This window comes from Crocodylus siamensis, chromosome 3 (genome assembly GCF_052110815.1).
Source record: "Crocodylus siamensis isolate JL-2025a chromosome 3, ASM5211081v1, whole genome shotgun sequence".
NCBI lineage: Eukaryota > Metazoa > Chordata > Crocodylia > Crocodylidae > Crocodylus > Crocodylus siamensis.
In genome coordinates, this window is record NC_143397.1 from 37,366,741 (window position 1) to 37,388,749 (window position 22,009).

At 40.1% G+C, this 22,009-nt stretch overlaps 1 protein-coding gene across 2 annotated transcripts; it reads right to left on the bottom strand.

Annotated features, from left to right (window-relative positions):
* Positions 1-78: 78 nt before the first annotated feature.
* Positions 79-21,821, bottom strand: RAD17 (RAD17 checkpoint clamp loader component). Of its 2 annotated transcripts, XM_090038151.1 has the most exons (16): positions 21,689-21,821; positions 19,418-19,687; positions 18,613-18,696; positions 16,239-16,395; positions 15,517-15,653; positions 14,487-14,539; positions 14,277-14,402; positions 14,120-14,189; positions 13,638-13,749; positions 8,671-8,862; positions 7,214-7,299; positions 6,814-6,960; positions 6,215-6,361; positions 4,328-4,448; positions 3,657-3,714; positions 79-1,114 (listed from the first exon to the last, which is right to left on the bottom strand). In XM_090038151.1, exons 1-16 carry the CDS (start codon positions 21,746-21,748, stop codon positions 847-849), a joined length of 2,088 nt encoding a protein of 695 aa, XP_089894277.1. In that variant the 5' UTR covers positions 21,749-21,821; the 3' UTR covers positions 79-846. The 2 variants fall into 2 exon arrangements, with proteins under 2 accessions (XP_089894277.1, XP_089894278.1); XM_090038152.1 differs by lacking the exon at positions 3,657-3,714 and having other exon boundaries at positions 992-1,114.
* Positions 21,822-22,009: the final 188 nt, after the last annotated feature.

The window sequence follows — 22,009 nt, forward strand, 5'->3', positions numbered from 1 at the left end:
ATTCTCCTCTCCCTACATTTAGATGGTTTCAGGGGACGGGAAAGGCTTTGTCAGGATACAAGAGAAGCAGCTTTTTCATTTTAATAATATATTTTCCTTGATAAATTCAAACAAATACTTTTCCAAAAAGAAAAATATCAGAGACAAATCTACTGTACAACACATGCTTTAGTTTATAAAACATAAATTACTTGCAGCAGAGAGTATAAAATAGCAATAAGTAACATATTTAGAGGGGGTTTTATTTACATTACTTTTTTTATTATTACAATGTACATTTTATACTCTATTCCCTCAAAAGGATTAAAGGATCCAAATAGTAGCATTCCTTAAAATTGTGAGATGTAGTTAGACCTTCAACAAAAAGATTAAATGTGTACAAAGAAATAAGAGTTTCTGTACATTGGGTATATCAAATGAGAAGTGTAAAAGTAACCTGTGTGTTACACTCTCCATCAATAGTTCTCTTTCAAACTATTTCAGCTAGTTATTTATAAAGTTTTATTTTATATTGTTTAAACAATATAGAATTATTTGATGGCTCAGGTAGGCAGGGAGCAAAAACGTTATAATCTAGACACACCAAGGACCCTGTATTGCGAAGTCAAGGAAAACTGCCTAACCATAGCCCCTTAACGTTGTCCCAATACGTGCTTGACTTGATCCTGTAGCCCACACTCATGTAAACAGCTATAGCAGCAACTGAAGTACAGTCTAGATTTGTCCCATTCTTCATAAAAAAGCCATCAATGTTACAGTTATTCAAGTATAAATGTTTTGCCACAAAACACAAGATGAAGAATCCGGTAAGCAACATTAAACCAATAGGTTAAAATGTTGATGCATTCAGTCACTATCGTATTCCTCTATCTTTAATTCATCTTCCTCCATGATTGCTTGAGCTGTAACAGGTTGAGGCTGGCTGCCTGGTAGATCATTTCTACCAGGTTGGCTGGAAGTAAGAGGGAATCCACCTAGTTCAGCCTCATTTGTTTTGTTATTCTCTATCTGTACAAACATCTCCACTGCTTGTGCACCAGCAACGTCCCCTTCATAATTACTGTCAAAGTCTGGCATTCCAGGATCCTTATCTGTCAGTGTTTCAAGCTTTAACCTGAAAAATCATGATCATTACAAACATCAATAACAAAAGCTTTATTCTCTCACAGGCGCAGAAGTTGAAATGGAAGAGGTCCCCCACATATCACATGGAATATTTCTTCTTCCTTAATGTTTATAGCTTTCAAATATCCTTGCACTGCTATAAATCACATTAAAAATCGTAGTTCAGCTAAGTCATATACATTCTTCATAAAAATATACTCATAAGTTTTTATCCTTAAACACTGCCCAATTGTACAGACTGGGTGTCCCAAATAACACAACATTCCAGGCCCACTTGCAGAGTTGTGTAAAAGTATAATACGCTCCCGTCTTAAGGGCTGCCTTGTATCGTAGCTGTTGCTGCACTCTCATTTCCAAAGTCTACTATTACTGCTTTAGACTGCTCCTGACACTGATTATTGAATGGGGGATTCCCATTATTTTCTCTCACAAAAGTATGAATCATTACAAATTCAATGGTATGTGTGAAAAAAAACGACTAACGTACTGTGTGCCACTAAAAACAAAAAAGATGCCACTGCTCCTTAGCATTCATCTAATAGACAAGCACACCAAGGGAAGGAAGGGATACAATTTGTTTTCCATTTTGTTTTTCTGAGCTAAGTCTTTTTGAACTTTTATCATGACTGGTATTCAAGATACCCCTGATTTAATATCACCTACAAAATTTAGTTTATGAACATAAACTTCTTTTGGACTGAAGTTGTTGACAAACCTGGCCCTGATACTAACCTTCATCAATCACTACCACATACCACGTTACAGGGGTGTAGGTTGTAACCGTGCTGGTGTAAAGACATAGGCAGGCAAGGTTCTTTGGGTGAATCTGATATTTCATTAGATCAACTTAAGTAGTTGAAAAAAATTTTTTAAGCAAGGTTGCTTAAATTGTTTTCCAGCTACTTAAGTTGGTCTAATAAAAGATCAGATTCACCCAAAGAACCTTGTCTACCACATACCAGTATTCTAACTTCTTGCTATGACAATGCTCCTACCCACTCAGGGTTTCAAAGCAGTACTAAAACACCAATGTGTTCAGTATTATTGATGCACATATGGACCAGCTTCCCCCCTCCCCACCTCTTCTCCAAAATAATGAGCAAATTATAACCTGAAGTCTCATCAGTAAGAAAGTGGTCCTGCAGAGAAAATTCTCTTTAAATAACAGAGCCTTACTGCATCTATTAACATATTACTGTTTAATGATGTATTTCAAATAGACACCTGCCCCCCCCCCCGCAATCTAAAATTTGACAATAATAAAAAGTGTTCACTTTAATTAGTGGGACTGCAAGAAACACCAGTCTAACAGTTTGGAATGTCTTCCCATGCATCTGCAGAATCATTTCACAGGCTTTCAATTAATTACATTTCTTGGGGAACAGCATAATTCAAAAAGCAGAGGCTTCACTTAAAGATCATTATTTCAAATTTCACTTCACTGGGCAGTAGTTAAAAAAGTCATATCCATTTGATGACTGTTCAGTGACCAGTATGGCAAGTAAAATTAATTGGTAGCTCATTCCAGTTCATCTCATACCACCACAATTAAAAGACTCCTGGTCTCTTGAAGATCAACAGCTGAGAAAAGGAGGAAGCCTTGCTATCATCCTACCCCTAGAAAGGTTCACTGGGCTGAGGCTCACTCAGAAGACCATGTAGTATTGTCACACAAGGTGTATGCATTCTGTGATGAAGGAGACTTTGGTCATCAGTTAAAGAATAACTGTACATTTCTTTTAGGGCTGTACAAGACAGTCTTAGCGGAAATTCAGTGACTTCATGTAGTAGACTATAAACTTGCCACAAAACAACAGATCTGCTGTTGCTGTGCCCACTTGGTAACACCATACATCCCCCAAGAAGTCAATCTAACATTACACAAGCCCAAAACAGTATTTTTACTACCCAAGAGAATAGGGGCTCCTTAAAACTTAGTTTTTCAGAACATAATTTAAGAAACATTTGGATGTTTATCTTGCTGGGATCATTTGACCTTACCTGACTTCCTGCCCCTCAGGCAGGGGGCTGGACACAATGATCTTACAAGGTCCCTTCCAGCCCTAATATCTATGAAATCTATGAATTTATAATTGTATACCCATGTAACTGTTTCAGTGTTTTATAACTTTATTACTTATCCAGTATTGGAGTCATATAGAGATCTAACAAAAGTATCAAGGTGATTTCACATGTAATGAGGAAAAAATGGCTTCAACGAGCTATTTTTTTTGGCTTTTAAATTCATTTGCAGTCACTGAATACAAGTATTGCAGTAACATACAAAAAACTCAGGTTAGAGCCTCTTTGTATTAAGAACTGTGGAAACATAGGAAAGAGAGCTACCTTCTGATGATGCAAAAGAGAGTCATTGACTTAGCAGCATGTTTTCTTAAAAAATTGCAGAGATCAAGGCAAGAAAGGAAAGGTTGCAACAGTTAAGATTTCAGATGATCAGGGCTCAAATGAAAGAGAAAATGTCACATATCAGAGATCTTGACACACACTATAATTTTTGTTTTAAAATTTACCTTTGGAAGTATCTTTTCAAGGGAAGCTTTCCAACATCCTGGATAAAAGCAATCTGACCTGGGGGAGGAGTCCATACATGCAAGTGAAGATTTACTGTACATTTTTACACCTTTTAAATGTATATAGGCCTCTCCTACAGATAATCCAGCATCCTGTCTTAATTTATTCTTATTGAATCAGTCGTTAATTAGCACCTATAATAATTAATTCCCTGTTAGTCACTACTTATTAGTATGGGAACTAAAAAAGGTGTATGGAATGGGACTCAGAGCCTCAATCCTTCAAAGTATTTTTTCTTGCTGCCTGAAATCAGTCCCTGCAGCACAGGGACCTTAGCAAACCTGTTTGTACAGCACCAGACATATTTATAAAACATAACTTTATCAACATAGTTATACGCCTAAGTTACATCTTTTGTGCTAATTATGTTTTTTGATCATTTTAGTGGAAAGCTGTACTATAAACATTAAGCTTCCTAGAACTTTAACAGAACAAAACAGTACCAGCTTTAAAAGATGCTTCCGGAAAAGAATTTGGGGGTCCTATGCACATGTATACAATCAGCCTCATATCTAGGGAAGACTGCATTTCATTTTTGGTTCACAGGCATTTTCAAAATGTACTGTGATGAAGATCTAACTTTTAAAATATGAAATGATGTTGATATTACCTTGATTTCTCATTGGATTTGTCAGCATGGCAAGATAAGGTAACAGTTCAGTCTGAAGACACAACGGTGGTAAACAGAAACTTGAGAAGAGAGACTTTGCAGCAAGGCAATTTTCTTGATACTAAAGAATTGGAAAAAAATAAGTGAAGACACAATACACAAAAGCTTCGTTAACATTTCAAAACAAACAACAAAATCCTTATTTTGGCTCCTGGCTATCCCTCAGGATGTTATAGATTATGGATGTCTAATTGTGGATGTTAATATACTATGCTGCAAGGTGTAATAAACAGCAAGCTAAGCATTCCTCACTGTAAACAGCGTAACAAGCTTCATCATAAGCTCTTGGATTGCTCTACCAAAAACGGTCTGAAAAACGTGGCCAAAATACTAAACCAGATTTATTTATGCTTTTTCATAGATATTGTATTAACGTTTTGCATTGCACTTACATTTCCTAAAGCTTCTTACAATTTAATTACAGCACAGGTGGGCAAAACAGCCTGCAGGCCAGATCCGGCCCACCAAGGGATTCTATCCAGCCAGCAGCAGGTCCGTCAGTACAATCTGTCCCAGGCATAGGGGGAACCCTAAGCTGCAGTATGTATCGCTGGTCCCACCACCCCTGGGTGCGCAGCAAGGTGGGGACAGTGTGGCAGCCAGGCTTGACTTCCCAGCAGGCTTTGCAGCGGTGGAGGGTCACTTTGCCTGGCTGCTGCTGCCTGTCTACCACCAGACCTGGCCCTGCTGCCCAGGTACCCACAAAAGCCTTGTGATCTCATGATTGAGTTCTCTGTAATAAACAGCAAAAATCACGATAGTGCCACGTACATTAATACCATACTTAATCAAATCCAAGTCGAGGTCCCCTTAATCCACATGGGGTAGGGAAAGCCTTTCCTTATATTTGTGGTGGGTTCCTCAGTTCCAGCCTCAGCCCCAGGCTCCGGGCTGAAGCCAGAGCTGAGCCATCACCTGCCCCGAGTCCAAGCGGCTCATCTGGCAGGGGAGGAGGCTTGCCAGGAGAGCGCAGCAGAATATGGGCAATGGTGAAAACCCACATGTGGCTTGATGGAGAATGTGGGGGAGACTGTGTAGCCGGCCCCTTCCTCCCCCACTTATCTTTTGCTCTGGCTCCAATCCTTCTAGCTCTGACTCAGCCTGACTGGGAGCTGCTGCTGTCATTGCCTGCCCTAGAGCTAAAGCACAGCTGCAGCAGGCAACAGGGTAGTGGGCAGGCATGGGATGGGGCCAAGGGGTAGGCATAGGCATACAGAGGCAAAGGGAGGATAGGCATTGAAGGGGAAAAAAAGAAGCAAAGGAGATAGGCACAGGGAAAACAAGGGGCAGTGGTCTGGCTTTCCTCCACCGCCTTCCCTACCACAGTAGTGAAGGGGTAGGGAGAACAAATTTAAAACAAAGCCCCCAATTATTAAATTCTATACAAGGAAAAAATCAGAAACATATTAGATTCTATACATGAAAAAATTTATAAGGGCATGGGCTCATCTTGAATTCCAAGTCATCTTGGATATGGGTATATATGGTAATTGTTGAGCTTACACAAACAATTTGAAGTAGCTTAATTAGCCTGAGTCCAAGATAACTTTTTTTTTTGTCTTTAACTTATATTTAAAGGCTAACTCTGAAATCTTGTTTTTGAAAGTTTCCTTTTGCAAATCACGTTATTTTTTCATTAATAGAAAAAAATCCAGATTTATTTCCATACCTAAACTAAAACCAACATTTTTTTTTAAAAGATGCATTTGCATGCATAGTGCTATACCAATATGCTGTTTTTCATATAAAGTTTATCATAAATACTACTGCAAGTCATTAAGAGAAATTCAGCCACAAAGGATCTCTCCTTAAAATCCGAGATATTACCTTTTTATTGATTAGAAACCACTGTGGTTTATGCAAAGGTCGAAAACCCATTCCTCCTTGGCAATGGGCAAAAGCTCGAGCCCTGTTTGAATGAATCACACCTCTTGTAGCTACAGATGCGCTGTACTGCTGGAGAGTAGGTCGTGACTAAAACAAATTAAGGCATTATCAAAATGTGAAGCAAGTGACAGTATAGAAGACTAAAGGTGAACAAACACTGCTGTTAATCTGTATTTTTTCTGCACCTACACTTGACACATTAGATTACCAAGAGAGTACTACTAAGATGAAAGAATAAATGGAATCAGTTATTTCATATAAAGGCATATTCTATAAATTACTTCTAAAATGCATTTGTCAAAATCCTAAAAAAACTACAGCAACATATTAATGAAAAGCACATGAAAAATGCATTAAACTGCATAACAAACCTCTTTTCTACTCTTATAATTTTAATTTTGCCTACATCCTGTGAGTACTTAAAATTTCCCTAGTTCAAGGATTTAAAATGGGAAAAAAATATTTTTATTTTGACTATACATTATTAATATGTAGTTTGGGGCATGAAAGTTAAAAGAAACAAAAAAAACACAACTTACACTCCAGGTACTGCAGAGGAAGTCAGCAGTACTCAAATATTCGCTGGCTCTCACAATATCATCTATATCCATGAAAAATTCTACATAGTTTTGGTGAAGGTATAAATTGAACAGGTCTCCATTCATATGCGATTTTTCTACTACATCCTATTTAATAAAAGAAGTATACAAATTAGTTCATGTTCATGACAGGGTGAAAGAAAAAACTCCCTGGTAAATTTTCCTATGTTTGGTTACCTATTACATACACATACATATATCCATCCTTCAGTTTTATTTACATTTTACAGTGGATCCTGCATTTTTTAACATGCATAAATACCAAGTTGTGTTTTTACAACTTTAAAAAAACCAAAACAAAACAAAAACCCAGCATGAAATGATTAATGAAAGCTTTTACCTCAGGTTGAACAAGTAAGGTGTCACGTTCATGTTCTGATAAGTGAGAGGGTAGCTGAGGAGATTCTGAATAGGATAGCGGTTCTCCTACAAGTAAACAGTGTTTCAGTCTTTTAACATTAAAATCCAAAAAACTACATTTGTGCTGAACATTAGCCCAGAAACAAAAATTAATTTAAATATAAATTTCAACTTGTGTGTTGTTGATAACGAGCTCAGAGCCAAGTGAACCATGTAAATAATTAATTATTTACTAAAATACAAAGAATGATTTGTGATTTATAACAATGAAACCGTCAGGCATTTCTTGGCAATTAATAACTACATTAAGAACTGCTAGCTTCTTTCGATAGCACATGGTTTATCAAAGCAATATTACTTAATTGCCCTGTGCTATCTAGTCAGAAATAAAGTTAATGACATCACACATCATGCATAATATAATTACTGAAAATGATTTCCGCTGTCTTCCACCATTTTCTCATCACCTCTTTGGAACACAGTTTGTGATTGATTACAGCCTTGTTTTACACCACAATATTTTACAGGCCAAACACTAGTTCTCCTGACCGAAGTTGAGTGCATTCATATTCAAAGCTCTCTTTAGGTGTCAGAACCCTACTTCTTGCTGGTAGTTAACTCTATCTCTACTAAGTAAAGGCTTTTGCCATCACCTAGTTGCTATAGCCAAGAAACTCCTGCATTTTCTGCTCGCTGATGCACTCCATCTTTGCAGTTGGGGCTTCCTAGAGTTCCTGTGTTATGGGAATACAGTGGACATGTGGCTGTACAGCAGTTTTGTTTCTGTACTGTGTTTTAGCACTTTCTTTTAGAAGTACTAAAACACGGCGCAGTAACTGCCCCTATTGCACCACACGAGCGGCACATGTGAAGATTTCCCTACTACACTGCCATGCACTATAGGCAGGGAGCACGCTGCTACACCGATGAGCTAGCAATCGCACGTAGACCTGTATGATCGCTACGGCAATGCAGCACACTGTACTGCAATGTAGTGCATCACTACGTCGCTGTAGGGCATAGTGTAGACATGCCCAGTGAGTACTTTGGCTACCTAGGGATGCCCACAGTCTGGTGGTTGGGCAAGGACTGGCAACAGAGGGCATAAGTATATACATGGCCCATGCCAAGTGTACATCATATACCTGGGATACTTGGATAACTAGCAACTGCTATTTTATTACTTTAAAAAAGGCTATTGGCAATTGCTGAAGTTATTAGTTACCAAACCAACAGTTTACTTACACAGGAAGCAAGGACTTTTGTGAGGGATATCTTTTCTTGGACCAACTGCATGGTTGTGGCAGACTTTTAACACATATTTCCTAGAATTATGTGCCACTAAATTAACTCCGCAAACCTAATCACTAGCTACAGAATGTTAGTTGTTTCACAATGAAATCAAGAGGAATAACAGGGTAATAAAAGTTCTCTTACTTTTGCAGTAAAGTATTTTTCCCAAGGCATGGAAAAGAAAGATAGAGGCATCTTTCCCACCAACTGCTTGTACTGCCTGGCTTTCTAAAACATTATCAGACTTCTTTTTCTTCTTGGCTCTAGATGCTATTTCACATTTTAATGTAGAACTCCCTTTATTCCTTGACCATAAGTTTGTCTCTGAGGAGTAGTCTATCAATCAAAGCAAAAGACAACTTACATAAAGGAAGTATTCAGAACAGCAGTAAAACCACTTAAGAAATATTAATCCCAATATTCATTCAGTTGACTGATTTTTCAGTTCCAAACAGATCCTCTCTCAGTGGCTTAGAAATTTCTTTCTTGTTAATAATGAAATAGCATACTTATTTATTTGGAGGGCATATGTAAGTGGACTAAATACAAAAAATATATACATCTTCTCATAGAAACACCAACAGTGTTACTGCTTTACTAATACCACCTTTGTCATACTTGCTATAAAAGTTATATTATGTAATATCATAAATGTGTGTCAAATATTCGACTCATGCTGGAATCTGACTGACCATGTTAATAATAATATTTTAGTTACATTGTTAAGCCGAGATGTGAGCATGTAAAAATACTATAATATTAACTATATAATTGATGGCACTGCAGAGGGTAGGGACAGACATAACATTTGAAGCAGCTGAAAGTGCAGCTACACTTTGAAGTGTTAACACCCGCCGCCCCTACCCAAATAGAGTGCTTCAGCCATGGAAAGATGTAAAGTAGGTGTGTGCAAAGCAACTAGTATTTGCTTCGGACTCAGCTGATTCCGGGGACAGCGATTCAATTCAACGATTCAAATCACTGTCCCAAATCGATTCAGCCAAATCAACTGCAGCTGAAATCAGCCCCGTCCCCCACCCACTCTCAGTGGCTGCCCTGCCTGTTCTCCCAGCTCCCTGTTCTTTAAAAAGCTCCCAGCTGCTTTAAAAAGCTCACCAGCTGCTGCCAGTCAGGAAGTGATCCCCAAGTCCCCAGAACCACCAACCAGCTGCTGCAGCAGCTTGAGTCCAGGGATTTTGGGTTTTGGGGGTTTTTTTGTTTTTGTTTTTTTTAAAAGAGCTGGGGCAGATGGGACAGCTATGGGAGGGGGAGGGGGCAGGGGCAGGGGCAGGGGTTGGTGCCTGGCAGAGGTCCACCCCATGGTCCCTTCCTCCAGCCTCCCCTCCCCACCCTCTACTTAACAGCATGGAGTCTGAGTCCAGCTCTCTGCTGCAGCGAGCAGGAATTGCCTGAATCAATGAAGCTCTCCCAGTTGATTCGGAGAGCTTCATATAATTCTCTTTTCTTATAGGTTGGCTGACCTCCTATGTCGGGCTTTAAACTAAGTTCAATAGGGGATGGGGAGGCAGGAGATGGAGAGTCTAGAACCTACAAACTCTGAGACACACAACAGTATATCCCAAGTAAGTATTCAGAGGCCCAATTGGGCATCAGAATGGGGGGGCACCAAAGGCACCATTCAAAAGGCTTAAGTGCCTCTATACTAATGCTTAGGAGCATAGGGAACAAGTAGGAAGAACTCACATTTCTGCTTGCAGATAACTTTGATTTAGTGGGGCTAACAGAAACCTGATAGGGGCCCTACCCATGACTGGGTGGTACACATTAAGGGCTACAGGTTGCACAGAAGGGACAGAGTAGGGAGGAAAGGGGGTGGGGTTGCTCTCTATGTAAAAGAGCGTTATACATGTACCCTAATCTAAATGGAATCAGGAGGAGAAAGTTGAGGCATTGTAGGTTAGGATACATAGAAGTCTTGGGGAAATGGACTTGGTGGTGGGGGTCTGCTACAGACCACTGCACCAAGAGGAAAAGCTAGACTTGAGGCAGCTCTCAGAGGCCATACAGTCTAGGGACATAGTTGTCATGGGGGGGACCTAAACTATCCTGACATCTGCTAGGAGGAGCAGTCAGCCAAATCCAACTGTTCACATAGGTTCTTAACCTGTGTGCAGGACCTTCACCTAATGCAGGAGGTATACAGTCCCACTAGGGGGAATGCCTTACCAAACTTGGTGTTGGCTACAAGGGAGGACCTGGTAGGGGAGCTGTGGATTTGTGGTCACCTTGGGGATAGTGACCACCAATCAACTGAATTCAACATATGGCGTACAGTAAGTAAGATAACTAGTAGGGTGGAAGTGCTTGACTTTAGGAAGGCTAACTTCAGTGTGCTTAAGAGTCTAGACAATGAAGCACTGCAGGATAGGAGTATTGTCAAGATGGGAGTCCAGGAAGGGTGGTCATTCCTAAAAAAAAGTAATCCTTCGGGCACAGAGGGAGACTATCCCAGTATGAGGGAAAAGGGGGGAAAAAGGAGCCAAAAAAAACTTTCCTTGGCTAAACAGGGAAATCCAGGTGAGCTTAAAGGCAAAAAAAGGAAGGCATATAAGCAGTGGAAAAAAGGGGAAGCTACCAAGGAGGAGTATACCTACTGGGCCTGCACTTGTAGGGAGGCAGTGAAAAAGGCCAAAGCAACTACAAAGCTGAGGCTGGCAATACAAATTAAAGACAAGAAAAAGGCTTTTTTTTTTTTTTTTTTAAGGTATGTAGGGAGTAAAAAAGGTGCAGGGCAGCATAGGACCCCTACTGAACAAGGAGCAATTAGTGACAGACAGGGAGGACAAGGCCGAGCTAGTCAATGAGTTTGCCTCAGCGTTCTTGAACAGGGCTCAAGATAAGTTTCCTAATGCATTCTTAGATGGGCACTGGAGGGACACCAGCTCACCAACTGTCAGCACTGACTGACTTGGTGCAGAGTCACTTGGATGGACTGGATGTATTCAAGTCAGCAGGCCTGGATGAGCTGCATCTGGGAGTACTGAAGGAATTGGCCAGTGTCATAGCAGAACCACCGCCATGGCTGTCTGAGCACTCATGGTGCTCGGGTCAGGTCTCGGCGGACTGGAAAAAGGCCAGTGTGGTCCCTATTTTTCAAGAAAGGAGGATCTGAGTAATTATAGGCCAGCCACTCTCACCTCCATCCTTGGAAAGGTCTTTGAAAAGATTATGAAGGATCATATCTGTGTGAATCCACTGGGAAAAAGAATATAGCAGGGAAACGAGCATGGATTCGTAGCAGGTAGATCATGCCTGACCAATCTTGTTTCGTTTTATGACACGGTCCCAAAATGGTTAGACACAGGAGTAGAGTGGATGTTGTTTTCTTTGACTTTAGCAAGGCCTTCAATACAGTATCTCATCCCATTCTCATAAATAAATTAAAAGGCTGTGACAAATATTTATACAGTACGGTGGGTGGCAAATTGGCTTAGTGGCTGCACCCAGAGAGTGGTAATAGACGGGTCAGTATTAACTTGGAAGGATGTGGGTAGTGGGGTCCCTCAGGGTTCGGTCCTTGGATCTGTACTCTTCAATATCGTCATCAGTAACTTGGATGCGTGTGTGACGTGTGCTCTGTCCAAGTTTGTGGATGATACTAAATTGTGAGGTGAAGTGCGCACTCTGGAGGGTAGGGAACGATTGCAGGCAGACCTGGATAGGTTAGAAAAGTGGACAGTACAACAAGGACAAGTGCAGAGTGCTACACCTAGTGTGGAAAAATATCCAGAACACCTACTGGCTGGGAAATGACTCTCAGCAGCACAGAAGCAGAAAGGGATCTTGGAGTCACAGTGGACTCCAAGGTAAACATGAGTCATCAGTGTGACAAAATCATCAGCAAAGCTAATCACGCTATCATGCATCAGCAGATGTATGATGAATAGATCCAAGGTGACACTTCATCTGTATGCGGCATTGGTCAGACCTCAATTGGAATATTGCATCCAGGTTTTGGGTGCCGTACTTCAAGGGAGATATTGATGGACTTGAGAGGGTCCAAAGGAGGGCTGCTCATATGGTTAGGGGCTTACAGGACAAGCCATATGAGGAGAGAATGAGGGACCTGGACCCCTTCAATCTCCACAAGAGAAAGCTACGAGATGATCTAGTGGCTGCCTTCAAATTTGTTAGGGGAAGGCAGCAAGGGATTGAAGATTCTCTGCTCACCAGGGCACCTCTTGGGGTAAAAAGGAACACTGGTCACAAACTGACAGAGAACAGATTTAAGCTAGATATCAGAAAAAAAAAAATTTTCATGGTAAGGGTGGCCAAAATTTGGAATGAGCTTCCAAGGGAGGTGGTGCTCTCCCCTGCCTTGGGGGTCTTCAAGAGAAGGCTAGATAGGCATCTAGGCTGGGGTCATCTGACCCCAGCACTGTTTCCTGCCTAGGCAGGGGGTTGGACTCAATGATCTGTTGAGGTTCCTTCTGACCCTGGCATCTATGAATCGCTTTGGACCTTTTCATTGGTTTGATTCAATTCAGATTCAGACACCAAATCAGGCCAAATCTCCTCCAGCTTGAATCTGCACCCAAAGCTTCGCACAGCCCTAATGTACAGCCTCTGTATTTTAACTCCCTTGCTAGAGCTCTGCAAAAATACTGCAGCTACATGCATTGGCATGCTCTCCAGTCATGAAGTGCAACAAAGGGCTGTAAATGACAGTGGTGGGGGGAAGCAAAGCAAACTGTCAGCAAATGCTCTTCAGCCCCCACTCTCTTGGAGTGTCCTCCTGCTGGCCCAGGAGACTGGAGCCGTATGCCCCTCTGTACCTCTACCAGAAGAGGCAGGGGAGGTGCCCTGGGAGGACAGAAGGGGCACAGGACTATATATAAACTTCAAAATTTAGCTGGCTAATGTAAGCAATAATTTTACCATATTAAGGCATGGGAGGAAAAAGTGCTTAAGCACACTTGTCAAAAGCTTTGTCCTTTTTATCTCTGCTGATAGTACAGGACAATGTGGGTTTTTTTGTATTTTTTTTTCTTGAAATCCAGTTAAATCATCATTCTAGAAAAGTGAAGAATATCACTGCATCAGAAATGAGGAGAAACTATGCCAAATACTGAAAAAAGCCTTATACTTACCTTTCAAAGAAGAAAACTGAAGGCTATTTATTGCACTTCTAATATCACCAGAACAGCCTTTGCAAATCAACTCTAAAGAGGTTTTATCAGCAACAGAAATTCTCTCCCCGTTCTACAAGAAAAAACAAATTTAAAAGAATTGCATCACTTGAAATAAAGAACTATCAAAAAAGTATGCAAATCAGCTCGAATTAGACTTCTAGTGCAAAAATTACTGCCAAGCGCAAGGACTTTTACTTATAATTTTTGTTTTCTTCTTTAGCACAGTGTTTTTATAACATACAGAAGATTCTTCAAGAGAGTCACTTTGGCTACTAGGCCAAAACTTCCTGCTGGGCTACGGATGTTATTGTGGAAAGCCCTTTTGAAAACCAGGCTCTTCTTCTCTTGTGGTCAAGAAATTAAACTAAAACACTATTAAATAATCAGCCTGAAATGTTTTGAGCTGACCATGTGGAAGTTAAGCAGGTTTTGTAGCTTACCATATTGGCTTCTGTTGTAGTTATTCGATTAAGAACTTTCATCATCATTGTTGGAGCCACAGGGTTGAAACTGTCAAATTTTCACAAGAAGCTGTGTTAGTTACACTGTCAGTTTCATACTTACTCTGTTCAACATTTATTTGGCAATAGATCTTACCTTATATTAACTATACATAGTTCTTCTAAAATTTCCTTTGGGAATAGTAACCTGTGGTTGCTGTCTCCACTGAAACTGTCTGAGATTATAAACACAAGGGGACATCTACCTGTACGTACAAACCTCCTAAAACACAAAATATGGGTCACAAATTAGCATACTAACAGTTATTAAGGTGTAGTACCTATAATAAAGTTACTCAAAACTCACCTCAGAATTTCATGCAGACTGCTACGGTCACGGTAGAACTGGTTAGGCATATCCTATTGAAAATAAATGAAGCAATGTAATTCAAGTCTCTATGTCCTCTGAGGAAGTGAAGGTTATAGTACATTATGTACTTAGAGAGTATATTTCTACTGAGTCTGGGTATAACAAAGTACATGTGTGGTTAGCTGAGCTGATAATTGTGCAATTATATAAAGAACTCTTCAAATAAACTTGACATAGAAAATCTTCCACAAGTGCCATAAACTCATTTTTTCTGGGTCCCTTTAGTAACTTTTACTTTTAATATTAAATGTATGTTATTGATTTCTATATTAAGTTTCTCTTTCCCCGCCCCCCCCACATTCCCAAAAATATTTCTTCTTATTTTCCAAATTAAAAATCTGGGTCTCATCTATTTAATTTCCTGGAAGATTCTGGAGATCAGAAAAAATAACAAATTTGGAGACAAGACAGACAACACAATCACAGAAGATGATTTTTATTTGAGCTCTTTAAATCCAATTTAAATAGGTGTCAAATAAAAACATCTGTATAACTGACTATGTTCTTGGGCCCTTAAAGTAAGAATAGGGTTCATTAACATGCCAAAACCATGTGAGACTTGTAAGACTGACCTACAACAAAACAGAAGGAATAGGCTTTATATTTACAGTCTTGATATGTGTAAAACGAAAACCAAAGAGAATTAAAGTATTTAAAAAAAAAAAAAAATCTTCCAGGACTTGTTTATATACAAAGTACCAAGCTGGTGGTAACTTCCCTTTCTGGTCAATTCTCAAGCTATGCATACTCAGGGATGCTCCTCTTCAATATTACTTTGAATTTTCTTTTGGTAGTAGACAACTTATGCGGGTATGCTGTCAACTCAGACCAAATACTCATATGGGTAATTAAACAGAATTTGGTCTGCTACATTAAGAGTTCCAGCCAGGTCTTTCAGTTCTGGAGGGAGTGCAGTATACCAACCCTTTTACAAAGACCCTGCCTCCCACCCCCAAAATTCACTTACTTCAATGAGAATAAGCTTTTTATCAGTCTCAGTGGATTCCCCAAGCATCTGAAGTCTGATATACTTATTTGCTCTTAACAAAAAGTCTTGAAAGAGTGTTGCCTGGGCTTGACTAGGAAGTATACGGAAGCTTGATTCTGACCCGGGGAAAAAAAAAGTTAAAAATATACATTTCATGTTACATCACCTATTATATAAACACTACTAGAATTAATGAATCCTCATTGGTACATTCTGTCGGTAGCTACTACACAGTAATGGTCAAGTACACCTCTCAAATATATTATAAATCATTGCTGAAAAGTAAAGTTTATGCCAGAACAGAAAACTTGGCAAAGGGCTCTTTAATTCTATTTCAGTTTTTCCTGAAAGGTTTAAGTGGTGCCCAGGACATTAAAGGAGGCCCTTCTCTACCGCAATGAATTTCACACAGTTCTGGGGATAATTCCTTAAAAAAAATACATTCAAACAAACAGCTTTAAGCAGAATATTTGTATTAAATAATTTTAAATATCATTATGAAGACTTAATTTGACTTTGCATATCAAAATCAGGCTACAGACGATCTTTAAACCAACTATGTTTTAGCACCTAATTTTTTGGAAGGACAAATTCAAATTAAAACTCATTTAAATGTTTTTATATGTATAGAGCTTTAAAGTTGACAGACTAAAAGAGTAGTTGGAATACAGCAATAGCCAAAAAAACCCCCAAAAACTCACCCTGGTTAAAACTTTCCTTGAAATCTTCTTTCGTAAAATCTAGAGATATTGGGTTGATCCATTCATGCACCTGAATACCAAGATCTCGAACTAATATTTGTACAGTTGCAGTCTTTCCACAACCTGGGGGACCAGTTAACAGTAAAACAGAGCCACCCTGAAACAAAGGCAACACCATTAACCAAAACTAGTAAGGGCCTTGAGATGAAGTGCTGGGTTACCGGTTCCGTGGTCTGAGAACAACTCTACTGTTTTATCATTTGGGGAAATCTATTTAGGTCCAACTTACAAAGGCAGATTGATTTTTTTTACAAGATTCCTGTTCTCACTGAATGCCATATTAGATACCAACAAAACTGGTTATCACGTCTCTCCCCAGTGCAGGGACAACAGAGGATCATTTCTATAAGTAGCTCCCATTCAAACTGGAGCAACTTAGAACAGGTGACAAGCTGATGCCAGGGAAGAACAATTCAACCTTATTCACCAGCAGACAAGGAGGCTGGAGCAGGAGAACAAAGAAACCAGGTGCTAGTATTTGAAAACTCAAGGAACTCCCTGTTGAGAGGAAAGAACACAGGCAGATTTTAGAGGTAAAGAGAACCATTTTTGACTGCAGGAACAGGCAAGGCTGTTAACTGTAAAAATCAGAAAAAGTCTCCTTAATTTATAACTAAGATCTGGCTGGGAGCACTGGAGTCCTAAAAGGGAACTTATCCAAATCCAAGGAATGCTCAAGAATGATGAGGGTTGTTGATTGTAGCCATGCTGGTCTAAGGACATAGGCAGGCAAGTTTCTTTCAGTAGATGTGATATCTTTTATTTGACCAACTAAATACTTGGAAAAAGGTTCTTTGCAAGCTTTTGGGCACAAACACCTTTCTTCAGGCAGTGGGAGACTCAGCAACAGAATCTCCTACTGCCTGAAGAAGGGTGTTTATGCCCAAAAGCTTGCAAAGAATATTTTTCCAAGTATTTAGTCAGTCAAATAAAAGATAATCACATCTACCCAAAGAAACTTGCCTGCCAAGAATGAGGAGAAAATTTAGACATCAATTCATATGCTGGCATTTATGTTCTGCCTAGACCCATGTATCTTCCAAGCTTTCTACAACAAAGAATGATGTAAGGCCCCAAGCATAAATCTGTGTTTATTTGCTTCAACTATCACGTATCTCTGATGAAACAAACTATAAGCCAGAGGACCTAAAAGGCTACAGTTATGGGAATGGTCTGTTTCAGCTACTGGGGACAGTGAACTGGCGCTAGTCTCAAACCTAGGCAACTGGTTTGTGAAATGACTACGAAATGGGGCACCAATCCTGTCTAGGTCCCAAGAGTGTGCTTATATACTTGAAGTCAGAGGCAAGTACTTTGACTCTGCTCAAGCTCAGCAAATCAAAAGCACAGGTCCAGCACTGGGATCCAAGCACCACATCCTGGAGACAGTCTAGAAAGCAGAGCTTCACAGTAGCTGTGAAATGCTTATTTTCAGTATTAAAAATACACTATTAAAACTTGATTAAAATGGAAAATATTTGTATATATGCGTTTCTCCTCATTCACTGAATTATACAAAAACCTCAATCGTTTTACATCAAATGTGACTTTGATATTATATACTATATACTAATAACTAGGCAGCTATAGAACTGATCTGCAAAGCAGAAAATACAATTTTGCTACAATTCAGAGGGAGAGGGTAAAAAAGAAGAAATAAGCATGTGCAACCTTGCCATTTTAGAATTCTGAACCAAATGGCCCACAGTTAGCAAACGCATAAGTTCACCTGGAAAGAAGCAATTCAGTTTTATATGTTTTTAAAAACACCAGTGACAGATTACAGAACCCAGTGTCAGCAATATTATTTTGATATAACTGGAGACACTGACAATACAGTGTTAGGGGAAAAAAGAATCCTTTTTACAACAACCAGTTCTAGAAAAGAAATTTTGTTTTGTGAAATTCAAAGCTAGTTATTTCACTCAATCACAGAAGTTCAATCCTGTAATTTTCAATGATGCTGTGAAATGGTGAAAATTGATAAAAAATAATGATGAACTACCCAGCCAATGAAGCAGGAAGAATATAACATAGCCATTCCTTTCAGAAGTATAAGGACTGAAGGGACATGGGAACAATAAGTTTTAAATGTAAACTTCTAGCCTATGTTCTCAGAATTCTTATACCAGCATATACTACCAGAGAAGCTTCTTGTACTCTACAACCTCCATTCTATTTCAATGACTCTGCTACAAGAACATGGATAAAAAACATGTCTAGAGTAGCCTGTACAATTACTTAAGATGAATTCTTATAAAACATCGTTATTGGTCAGATATTTAAAAACAAACAAATTATGCATTAGCATTACCTGCTTTGGTTGCCTTTCAAATATTTGAGATTTTAACCAGGTTTCAACTTCTTCAACCTTCTTCTTATGCACAGCAAGATCACTCTAGAACAAGGATAAAGTATGTGAAATGTATATCTAACTGTGGATTTTAGGTGCTTTTATTGATATAGTTCAGAAACAGCATTCATGCCTGCAGAAATGCTAAATGGGAAATCTGTATCTAATCTTGACAATTTAAAAAGATCCTAATTGCAGCAATTAAAGATAATCTAGCATGTATTTATTTCTTCCTCTTCCTTTAATTGTCAGCTTTCCAATGTCCAAGAAGAAAATAAGCTTTGCGATAATCTCAGAGATACAACTTTATTTCCTATTTACAAGCCTACATCACCATTTCAGGAAAGCATCATTCTAAAAGCATGGAAATATTAAAACATTAACATGATTTTTTGCTAAGCTTTTCTGCAAGTTTGTATACTTTCAACTCATTTATTTGTTTTTGTCCATAGATGAAGTATTTTTAGGTTAAATACCTTGAATATGCAATTTATATTAATTGTTCATTTCACTAAGTGATCCAATCCTGTGGGATAGATAGTCCATACACTGAGAGTTTTGAAACACACCAGTAATAGTACTTCAGCAAATAAAGAACTAGCGTAATCTGCTAATACCACAGACTGCGCTCTGATGGGATAAGCCACAACATTTAGAAACTGCATCTGGGTAGGACTAGTTAGTAGAGAGCAAGGAATATTAAAAGTTACACCGAGATGTTTTTATGGTTTTTATCATACAAGCTGAAATTCTAACAGTTTTGTACCCGAGTTTCTGGTTTGTATTTATCCACCCATGGTTCATTTTGAGATTGGTTTTGATTTTGTTTGGCTCGATTACAAATCTGATGTACTGAAGATGCCTTTCCCTTCTTTCTAGCAAGAACTATGTTTTTGCTATTTTCTGGCACAGAGAAATGATCTTTTCTCTTCTGAGGCTGCTTGACTTCCCCAGGTAATTTCACAGGAAGGGTACTTGACGAGGTATCTGTGTTCCCAAAGAAATCATCAAATGAATGTGCCAACCAATCTGTCCCCTAAGAACAAAAAAACAAACAAACAAACAAAAAAACACACCATGTTAAAAGGTAAATGCTAGACAATTTAAATTTTATGTTCTTTATTACTTACAGTTGACTATAGATAATGTGCCATTTCTAGCAGATAAATCTGTCTCTAGAAGATTTTCATTAACAACCAACTTTTATAGAGCCGTGACATTGCTATCATATAAATATCACATGTGGAAAACTGATAATTGTGGTTATAAACAAACAATGCACTTCTCACCCTTAATGAAGTTCTAGAATGAAATGCCCTATGCATCCCAACAAAAATCAACAGACATGGCCTCATACTTGTCAGCATGTTAGTACAGGGAATTGTAGCAGTTCACTATTCTCAAATTAAAAGACAAAAGAAAAACAAGGCTCAGAGCAAGTTAAAAATAAATGTGGCCACTGTAGAAAGGCCCTTATGTTAACTTTGTTCTGCTTAATTTTACACTGTCTCTGTACTTTGGTTGGGTTTTTTTGGTATTATACCAACATTTGTATGTATTGTGATTAAGTTTCCACGTGTAGGATGCAAAGGTAAGGAACATGGAAAAGAAGGTTGTCAGGAAAATAAAAAAACCCAGATGGAGGCATTGGAACCAATGTGACAGGGATAGGCAACCCCCAGCACACATGTCCAAACGTGGCATGTGAAGGCATTTTGCTTGGCACTCGCGCCTCGGGGAAGGGGCTGTTGTTGTGCAGCCACCAGAGCCGTCCCTAGGGGTGCGCAGGGCCCAGGATATATCAGCCTGCATGAGGATGGGGGGGGCAAGCGGCCGCACTGGAGGAGCACGGGGGTGGTGGGTAGCTGGAGCTGACAGAGCGCGTGGGGGGGGGGGGGGGTTGTTTGAGGAAGTGGCCGGAGCTGGCGGCATGTGGCAGCCGTAGTGGGGCCTGTACAGCACTGTCTGCGGGGCCTGGGGCAGACGTCCCGATTCTCCCCCCACCCCAGGACGGCCCTGGCTGCCACAACAAGGATCGGGTCCCTTCCAGGCATCTGCCCCAGCACACCAACTTCTTATACATCAAGGTTGCTGCTTTTTTTCCATTCTGCCCAAAAACGTTGCTGACCCCTGTATTAGGAGATCACATGTTGATACAGATTTTGAAACAGAATCTTGTGAAGATGGGTGAAAACCAGTCACGTATTTTACAGAAGGCACGTAGCCCTGCCAATAGTTACGGGCAATGTGCTCAGAGTAATCTTTGACAAAATATTATGCCCAGAATCAGGCAAAGGAGGATCTTGAAAATGGCTTTGCCAATTATCAAGCCACAGTGCAAATTGATTTCTCTTGTGAGCAGTGACCAGAGAACCAAGAACCAAAAGGCGTTTCTGAACCAAAAACGCTCAAGTTTCAATCCTGTCATTTCAAGCACAGCTGTTTTGGTAAAAGCAACTGAAAGGTTTTGTTTTTATTTTAAAGATGGGGGAGAGGGATGACCCACAAGCTTCAAAACCTTGAACACTTCACTGAAATTGAACCTTTGTCCTCCAGAGAGCTGTCATTTTAGTTCTTTTTTTTCTTTTTTGGGGGGAGAAGGGGCAGAGAGAGACCGTCTTTCAAGCTAAAAGACCTGATAAAAGGCTTGCTCTAACCACCAATAAGGGAAGTGATAGTCATAGAGAAAGCAGATTATAAAAAGCATTTGGTACCTCAGTTGGTCTAAGCCTTAACACAAACTACAGACTTGTACAGAGAATGAAAACCAGGCAAGGAGCAAGATACAGAAACTGTTCGAAGAGCACACTAAGAAGTCACCAGGGAACAGAAAAAGAGATCTTCCCTCCCTTCCCTTTGTGTCTGGTCCATGACTGCATCCCGACCTGGCCTTGCTTCTCATTTGCGGGTGAATCCCAAGTGAAGTTTTGGCTAGTTGCTTTGCACCACTTGTGAGCCAGCAGCACCGCTGGCCAGGACGACAGAGGGAGCCTCTCTGGCCTTTCCTGCTTCAAATCGCAGGTCATTCGCTACCTACCTGGACTGCAGCTGGTTTCCTTCCAGAGTTTTCAGACATCATCAATCTGCCTCGCCCCATGCGCTGCGTCCCCTGCAGCGAGTCAGCCCCACCACTTGGAGCCGGGGGGCAAGAAAAGCAACAAAACTTCCGTCTTCCAAGAAAAACACCAGACCGGGAGGGCGGGGAGCCAGGTCACGACACGGGCCCGTATAGCGGGCTAAGCGCGACTTATCTTCCCCAACGGCCAGAGGAGCAGGGCAGAGTTGGCATAGTAGGGGCAGTGGTCCTCAGGCCCCGCCCCCTCCCGTCACTCGCCTCTCGGGGGCGGGGCACAGGCAC